We start from the raw sequence: 9,395 nt of genomic DNA, 5'->3' as shown, positions 1-9,395 counted from the left end.
ATAGAACTCTTTTTTAATGTCATTTTTTTAAATGTCAATGTAAGCTTGACCTGTATACATGTACAATTGTACATATGTATGTATCTGGGCATGTAATTGAATGTTTGAACTCGATTTTTACCCACTTTGAACAGACGACAATACAGGATTTTAATAATGTTGTCCCATTTTCCTCATCAGGACCGTCAAGAATAAATATTTTTTTTGTGCGATTTTAGCGTTGTTTTTAGTTTTTTTTTTGTATATGATATTATTGTAGAACTGTATATTATTGTATATGATAGTATTGTCTTCTCAAGCTGCGGTGTTAAGCACGATATTCTGTCTTTATCATAAGAGCACATGAGGCCGGGGCCGAGGGCTCCCGCCTATGGGAGGGCCTCCGAGAGGGCGATTTATTAGCTTACACGACGCTTATCTACTAAGAATTGAAAAAACACTGTGTTGATTTAGATTTTTGTGTTTTTGATTTTGGTGTTTACTTATATAGTAAAGTTCGTTTACGGTGTTATTTAAAGTGGTGCGCTGTTCACCGTGGCGGGGAAGTTTACTGCACCGATAACTGCAGCATAGAAAGAAATCACCGCGCCTCGTGGTGCGTAACGTTAGATTGTGTTTTTGCCCTTATAACTAATTTGTTATTTATGATTATATTAGAGCCAAATCACATAACTGTATAAATTGTAGTTTACAGGTTATTCTTATGTACCTACTTATAAGCTATAATATTTATTAAATTAATATTTATAAGTTTTATCCAAATCCGATGAATAGTTTAAATAAGGTACAAACATTCATCCATTCATTCATTCATTAATGAAATCATGTGATTGTCGAAAAGCATGTCGTTGAAAAGCATGTTTGACAAATCAAGAAGCAAAACGCTTCTTGATTTGTCAAACATGCTTTTCACTAAATGTACATCCATAATAATAGCAACCAATAGTTTATGTCGTCAAACCATTATTGCCCCATTGCTGGCCACGGGTGTCCTTTTACGATGAAAAGGATTAGGCCATAGTCTGCCATAATGCTACATTATTAGTAAAGCACATCCTATAAGGATTTTATATCAGTATAAAATATTGAATCCATAGTTAGTGACGTTGCCGTCAAAACACGAGACTTTCTAACTTCTAAATATTCACGTCCTTAAAGTTTCCGACGAAGTCGGGGGTAATTGCTAGTATTTCTATATTTTGAACAAATTGGTCCTTTAATTTGTCTATTATCACAATACGTATATTAAAAAAAAAAAATAACAAAAAAATAAAACCGACTTCTATGTCACTACAAAGTAAAAAATTATTGAAATAAATGTTGGTTTAGTACATATTTCTGAAGTCGGCGCTCAATATATTTCGTTTGATAACAGCGTAAACAGCGTGTCCAATACGAGCGCGAAGTCGGTTTTATTTTTTTGTTAAAATTTTTTTTTTTCACCCTTTTTAGTGATGATATGCTAACGTTTGTATTAATATTATGTAAAATTGTATAAAGGCGATCATGAATAAAGGTAAGGTCTGAATTCATACGGATTGGACCCACCCGCTCGCAGGGCGCTGCCGCGCCCTTCTCGCTTAGTTTTATATTGTCTTATATGTTCCAACCTAACCTAACCAATTCAATACGAAACACTATAGGCGAGGCTTTATGAGATACTAATTATTGGCTAGGAAGGTAGGAACAGATAAGTAAATAAATCAAACTAGGTGGTAAAACTCTGCGAGTGAACCGGTCCAATTTACATTAATTCAATAGTTTAGAAAAGAAAAAGGAGTTGAAGGTCAAATTTTTCATCATATGTCTCTGTCTAGCAACTTCATTACAACAAATGTATATTCTATATACTTTACATGGGAGGCACATCTGCATCATCAGGATTGAAGAATTGAAGGTCATATCTTCCATCATATGTCTCTACTCAAAGACCTCATCATATATTCGTAAGCTCCAAATGCCTAACTTGTATGATTGAAGCAGGAGGCACTTCTGCATTATCAGAGTTGAAGAGTAGAAGGTCAAATTTTCCATCATATATCTCTACCTATCAACCTTATTGAATATTCATAAGCATCAAATGGCTAACTTGTATGGTTGAGGCAGGAGGCACCTCTGCATTATCAGAATTGAAGAGTAGAAGGTCAAATTTTCCATCATATATCTCAACTTATCGATTTTATTAAATATCCATAAGTTCCAAATGCCTAACTTGTATGGTTGAGGCAGGAGGCACTTCTGCATTACCAGGGTTGAAGAGTTGAAGGTCAAATTTTCCATCATATCATGTTAACCTAGATACTCAATGTTCGTTTTAAGTTTCATGAGAATTGAGTGGGCAGAAGGTAAGTTGTCATAAAATATGTAAAAAGCAGGGGTAGTGATGATGAGTTCCACCTCATAACTTAAATTCTAATCATCAGAGCATACTAATGTTAAGGTAGGAAAGTACCGCAACGAAACTCTCTTTCATATGAAAAAAAGAAAATTAAAATTGGTTAAGAAATACTCGACTTATTCAAGTTTATATGAAATCGGGTTTTTCCAATTTTCCGGGAAAACTGGCGGAAATTTTCAAATTTCCTCGAAATGGGACCCCCTGTGAAACTAGCCACATACAATGGTGTATGAATCATGTCGATCGGTCGCGGCATCGTGAAAAAATCGCCGAACAAACATAAAAAAAATAAATATATATATATATATATATATATATATATATATATATATATATATATATATATATATATATATATATATACGGTCGAATTGAGAAACCTCCTTTTTTGAAGTCGGTTAATAAAGTAAAATTACGACAAAGGGAATTAATTTGCATCCGAACAAAAATGGTATTAGTGAATACAATCATAGATAGGATATAGCTATCTATAGCCCTCTGGCTATAGAGAGGCCCTAAAACTGCATACGCTGGAAATAAGAGGATACGCGGCGGAGGGGAAAACCTATAAGAACGGAATTAAATGAAAATGTAAAAAATGGTCACATCGCAATTCAGATTTTCCTTTGTCCATGATTAATTTTCATATGGTTTATTTTTCGAGTATGCTACGTCGTACCTATTATATATTTATCCACGAAGTGATAATTTGGGGTCCTTTTTAAAAATATTGCCAGTATGTAGGCGCAAGATTTGGCATAATTAAAGATCATGTGCAGAATTATTGGGTTGTTCGGAAAGTAATTTCGTTTTTTCCTGATAGAGGATTTAATTGTATTTTTCACAGCTAACTTCACACTTAAGTCACATTGTCATTATATGTTTTTACAGCTGTGTGAATAAGTCCAATTGATTTTATGCAATAGTTTTTGATGGGTGCCCTTTTAAATATGGAGAGCAATAAGCAGCACTTTCGTTATATTTTACTTTTTTACTATAGAAAAGGTAAAAATACTGTTCAAGTCAGAAAAAAAATAACTAATGGGTATGGAGAAGATGTGTTGTCAGTTCGCCAGTGGCAGAACTGGTTTACAAAATTTAGATCCGGCAATTTTGAAGTCGAAGATGCACCACGTTCTGGTAGGCCGATTAAGGCTGATAAAGGCATTAGTTAATGCAAACCGGCCAATGACAATACGTGAGATCGGCCAGAGTTTAAATTTATAGAAATAAACCGTTTATGACCACTTGAAAGGCCTGGATTTAAGCTTGAAGTTCGATATATGAGTCCCCCGATTTCTCACGATAAAAAAATTGCGTCGTCGCGTTGACGTCTATGATTTGCTCCCGAAACGTCACGAAAATGATCCATTTTTGAAGCGAATAAGTTACTCTACCACACCTACCACATTCTCCAGATCTGGCGCCTTCAGATTATTATTTTTTCCGATCACTGCAATATTTTTTGGACAGTAAAACCTTTACTTGAAATAAAGAGGTCAAAAATCACCTTCAACAGTTTTTTGCAAGAATCGACCAAACAAATTAAGAACGTGGAATCACGCTCCTACCAGAAAGATGGCTTAAGGTGTTGGGCCAAAATGGCCAATATATAATTTTATAAAATATTTATTCATTATAAGAAAATTGTCTTTCATTTTCACAAAAATAAACGAAATGACTTTCCGAACAACCCAATAGTATAGATAAAATTAATATATATGATACCCAAACTGTTTGCCAAATTGCCCAAAATGTAAAAAAAGAAAAGAAATAAAACGTCTGTTTACAATGATACCAGCGGTCGTCAACGGTTTTGGCCACATAAACTACATATAAAAGCTACATGAGGTTAAGTTAGTAGGAGTTGGCGGGCCATATTTAAATGACAATTAGTCTCTGAATTTCTTAAGGGTAAGAAAAGGAAGGTACACGGGCTGTAAAGAGAGATTTATCGAATACCCGCGAGCCCCATGGTGAGGGTTGCCGACAGCTGGTTGACACTGACAATATAACACACAATGTACAGTGCCACCAACTTTTCTGTTCAGTAGACAAATCTGGAACTAAAACAAAGCCGACCGCCATTTTGAAATGTCATTCCGCTGTCAATTCTTTGAAGTGTGAGTGCTCTTTGTTTTTCGATTCGAATATAATTGTAATAAGTGATTAAAAATGCCTAAGCCTCTCAAAAGTGATGCACGGGTCATTATTTTAAAGGTTTTAGATTTCATGAGGGAAGAAAAACGCCTGCTAGCTCCGAAAATACCGTTTGAGAAAGTGACAGAACGCGTCGCAGCTGCGACAGGTTAGTGTTGCTATGAAGTGTTGATAGTTAATTAATAGAAAGTCCCGCGTAAATATTTCAGTTATTTTATTTTACTTAGTTAAAGTGTCACTGAGTATTTTTGGTAGTAAATGTTTTTTTATACTTCATGTATTTATATTTTTGCTACAGGAGTAAGCGAACGATTTGTTTACAAGCTCATGAATGAAAAGAAAAAAGCTGAAGAAAGTAATGTCAAACTATCTACTCCCGGTAAGAATAGAGAAAGAAAAACAGGAAAATTGGACATTGATGATTTTGACATTGGCGTCATACGGAGAAAAATTCATGAATTTTATTCATTTAGGAAAGAAATTCCGACTATACCAAAATTATTAAACATACTTAGAGAAGAAATTGATTTCTCTGCAAAACGTGAAACACTTAGAAAACTGCTGCATAAAATAGGATTTCGTTTTAAAAAAACTAAAACAAATAGAAAAGTGCTATGTGAGCGTAATGACATAACTGCGTGGAGGGCTGCATACTTACAAAAAATTCGTGAGAATGAGTCTGGAGAAAAAAAACCCGTCGTTTATTTAGATGAGACCTATATACACTCATCTCACTCAACTGACAAATGTTGGCAAGGCCCAGATGTTGAAGGTGATTTGGAGCCAGTATCAAAAGGGAATAGGTGGATTATAGTTCATGCAGGAGGCGAAGAAGGTTTTGTAGAGAATGCTCTTCTTGTGTTTAAATCAAACACTAAGAGCGGTGACTACCATGATGAAATGAATAATGATAATTTTAAAAGATGGACTATTAAGAAATTGCTGCCGAACCTGCATAAGCATACTCTTATAGTGATGGACAATGCCCCCTATCACAGCATTTGTGTTAATAAATGTCCCAATTCAAACCACACTAAGGCTGTCATGCAATTGTGGCTGAGGGAGAGAAATATAGAATTTTCTGAGCAAATGACGAAACCTCAACTGCAAGAATTAATAAAGCGTAATAAACCAGCTCCTGAATATGAAATAGATAATCTATTAAAAAGTCATGGCCATTCTGTTCTCAGGTTACCGCCATACCACTGTGATTTGAACCCAATCGAGATGGTTTGGAGTTCAATGAAGAGAAATGTCGCTGAGCGAAATGTTGGTAAATCTAGTGCTGAAATGCCCCAGTTAATTCAAAATGCATTCGATAAAATAACAAAAGAAGAGTGGAAAAACCATTGTCACCACGTAAAAAGAATTGAAGAAAAATACAGGAACAATGATGGATATTTAGAAGAACCATTCATTATTAAGTTGCATAGTGATAGCGAAAGCGATTCAAGTGACTCTGATGACGAATTATGTAAATCACTTGGCACAGGCACCTCAGGCGCATCGTCATTATTTCGCTCAGGGATGTCTGGTGTGGAGCCCCTCGAAGTTAGAGATCATGACCATAATTATTTTTATAAAATATAAATAATTATAGTTAATAATTCTGGACTTTTTATTTTTCCTGTCCTAGAATATCATTTAAGAATTAAAATTTGACATTATTAACCTAATTCTTTTTTTTAGGATGTTTACGAAGGTTATTTATCTTTTTAAATATTTTTTACATATTTTATCTAGTAAAAATCATAGGTCTCAAAGTTGTTGAGCTCCCTCTTCAGTAGGCAAATATAATTATATGGTAACATTGGACGCTGCACTAGCGACCCTGTCAACTGAACAGATAAGTTGGTGGCACTATAAACACAATTGACGTAGCACATATGTATGTCAAAAACGCTTAATTGTTGTTCAGTATTGATCATCGAACTTCATTTTCATTTGTTGGGTGTTTTTCAAAATTAATGCAAGAAACAAAAATAACACACCTACAATCAATTAAAATTGGGAATAATTTATGTTATACCTAAGTAATTCGAAGAATATCAAGTGTATTTATTTGTGTCCTATTACAGTCGATTTTCGATCACTTTGACGAACAATAGTTAGTATAATGGACATCTGTAACTAGCTACATAGCTAGAGGGTGAGCTACCTTAAGCTTTAACTGAGATATTCCCCTCATATTACGAGTATGTAAGTTACCATAATGTTTTAAAGTAAAAATTTAATCTGTTTTAACATTTTTCATACTCCTAGTTCACACTTTAGAACGCTTTAAATAAATAAATACACTTTAAAAGTGATATGGAAATTACCATTTACTTCAATATTGCAATAGGCGCAAATCAACACACACATAGCCCTGTGTATCACTATGTAGAGCTAGAGACACACAAAGTTTAGTACAAACTGGTACACGCATTAACACAACTCTGCAGTCGGAATTAGAGCCTTTAAAATCGAAAGCTGAAGTAAATTGGTACGTTTAATGCACAGAGCGTAATTGAACAAAATGGGACATTTAGACCAAAGCGCCGACGGCTAGTTAGAGCAGCAAGGCCGCGAGCGGTGACCTCCTTGAACGCGTCCTTAGAGACCGTACGAATGTACGGGTTAAGACAGATACACATTGTGGGGATGTGTGCGTTGCGTGTACTTAATTATCCTATTCCTATATTCTATTTAATAAACAATCTTACTGATTATTGTTGGACATAATACTTATTTCGGTAGAGTTCGCGCCAAATTTCTAGTCCGCTCTGAATATAGAAACGAGTCGCGTTTGTATATTCAACAACAGCAAATTGTAGATATTAACGGGACGAGAACAACGCGGGTCCCTCCCGGCACCCGTCCGCTGCCCGCTCTCGCCCACGGGTAGATAGCTGCGTTAGTGTGCCCTTACGTTGCTATGGAGTATATGCTTGTAGTTGTGTTCGACCGCATTGGCTCTCTGGCAACACCTATGCGCATTAACTTCAGGGCGGACATGAAGTGTGGCGCGGACTATACCTTTTAATTTCTGAATATAACTTGCGTGAATAAAATTCTAATGAAACAGAAATATTGAATCACCCTATTCCGGGTGGGTTGTTCGTTTTCAGTGCCAATGACAGAAAGCATTATCTGATTTCGTACGCGACGTTTACATATTAGTCACTGTTTGGCACATTTTTCGGCAGATTGTTCATGAATATTTAAATGTTATCTCAATTTCAAATCTCAACAGACCCCACAAAGGGAAAAATGGCTATTGCAATGGTGTCAAACCGCGTGCACAAATATTAAATATTTAGACTTATTAAGTTTTTTTTCTCTTTTTCCATAGATACATTTTTATTTTCACTGGTTTATATAATATATGAGGCATTGCAAATATAAATTAATGGCTACGTTGATTAATTATCTTTTAGGGGCACGAGAGTACGTAATGGTGTTGCTATCCGTACTTTTGCAAGTCTCACTTGAGGTGCGTGCGGTGCGCGACGCGAGGTAGCGGCTAACTCGAAGTAAACGACTAATAACCGCATTTAGAATAATAATTATGTTTCTACCTTTACTTAGAACGCTGACCAGTCCCCAGGCAATCTGTACGTACCTTAACGGGCTTGTCAAAATCTGTCAAGGGGATTTTAATTTTTAAAATAATTAGGTAGTATATCTTGAAACATAATATTAATTCGTTATCGTTGCAAATTTCATTTGTTAGAATACGGAACGAATATGTAGTGGACATGGGAGCACACAAGTACTGCCCAGCACAATGACAAGCAGGTATAAAAACAATGGGACAGTGATGGAACCCTTTCGGCTCAAGAGGGGTGGTGCCTCTTCTGGTGGTAACCAAACCTAGTTCTGTCTAATAACAGCATCGTTATAACCGGAACAAGCGCTGCTGTATTCCGGTTTGAAGGGTGTGGTATGGGAGCCATATTTAACTGAGGCGTTTCAACTAAAGGACTAACTCAGCAGTAGCGACGAATCTGTGGTCAACCTCAGGGAGTAATCTTGTCTGAGGTTGATTACCGATGTCCATGGGCGGCAAGCTCGTCTGTTACTTCTATAATAAAAATAAATAATAATAAAAATAGTCTATGTATTGCGAGATACTAGACTACGAACTTCAAGAGATAGAGCTCTGTGACAGACGGACAGACGACTAGACGGACAGACAGCGGACGCTTAATAATGTCCGTTATTATCTTTTGGGTACGGAATCCTAAAAAAAAATTACGTTCATGGATATCATGATATTAAAATGAACCGAAATTTCACATTCGACACGTCATTACGCGATATTTTTGTGGTTTTGGAAAATAGATAGCTTTAAACCCTTTGAGCTTTTGAAGTACGGAATGCTTTTGAACACGGATAATTAGCGCTTTTGATAATAATCATGAAGCATTACACGTGCCTTTGTAATCATTTCATAATTATCATTTAAATTAAAACCACAATATACTCAATTGCTATCATCTGACGAATTTATTGTGGTTTATTTGAATTTTAATTAATGCATAAATAACTGCCTCTCACAGAATGGTATACGAGTATGAACATTACAAACAGACGATTCAATTTAATTTTAATTAATAACTTTGTAATTACTCGTCTGCTCGTGCTGGAAGTAAAATAAAATATGGTACAAAATGTTTCATATTCGTTTTTTCCTTTAGTTTTGATTGAATCAAGCAAATACGTTAGTAATCTATTGAATGTAAATAAAGGCAAGTTATGTTTAGTTAAAAGCAGTGATAGCTTAGCGGTTGAAACTCGACTTCTCGACTTCTCGTTTGTAAAATCCACTAATACTCGGTCACAGCAGACTAAT

At 35.4% G+C, this 9,395-nt stretch overlaps 1 protein-coding gene across 1 annotated transcript; it reads left to right on the top strand.

Annotated features, from left to right (window-relative positions):
* Positions 1–4,428: 4,428 nt before the first annotated feature.
* On the top strand, positions 4,429–6,165 carry LOC140743329 (uncharacterized). The gene is made up of 2 exons (XM_073074498.1): positions 4,429–4,706; positions 4,857–6,165. The coding sequence occupies exons 1-2, from the start codon at positions 4,574–4,576 to the stop codon at positions 6,146–6,148; spliced, it is 1,425 nt and encodes a 474-aa protein (XP_072930599.1). The 5' UTR covers positions 4,429–4,573; the 3' UTR covers positions 6,149–6,165.
* Positions 6,166–9,395: the final 3,230 nt, after the last annotated feature.

The sequence above is a fragment of the Epargyreus clarus genome, unplaced genomic scaffold, assembly GCF_041222505.1.
Source record: "Epargyreus clarus isolate Ecla_fem2 unplaced genomic scaffold, WU_Ecla_fem_2.2 ptg000007l, whole genome shotgun sequence".
Classification (NCBI taxonomy): Eukaryota; Metazoa; Arthropoda; class Insecta; order Lepidoptera; family Hesperiidae; genus Epargyreus; species Epargyreus clarus.
Note: the sequence above shows the minus strand (reverse complement) of the source record. Positions and strands in the feature narration are given on the sequence as shown.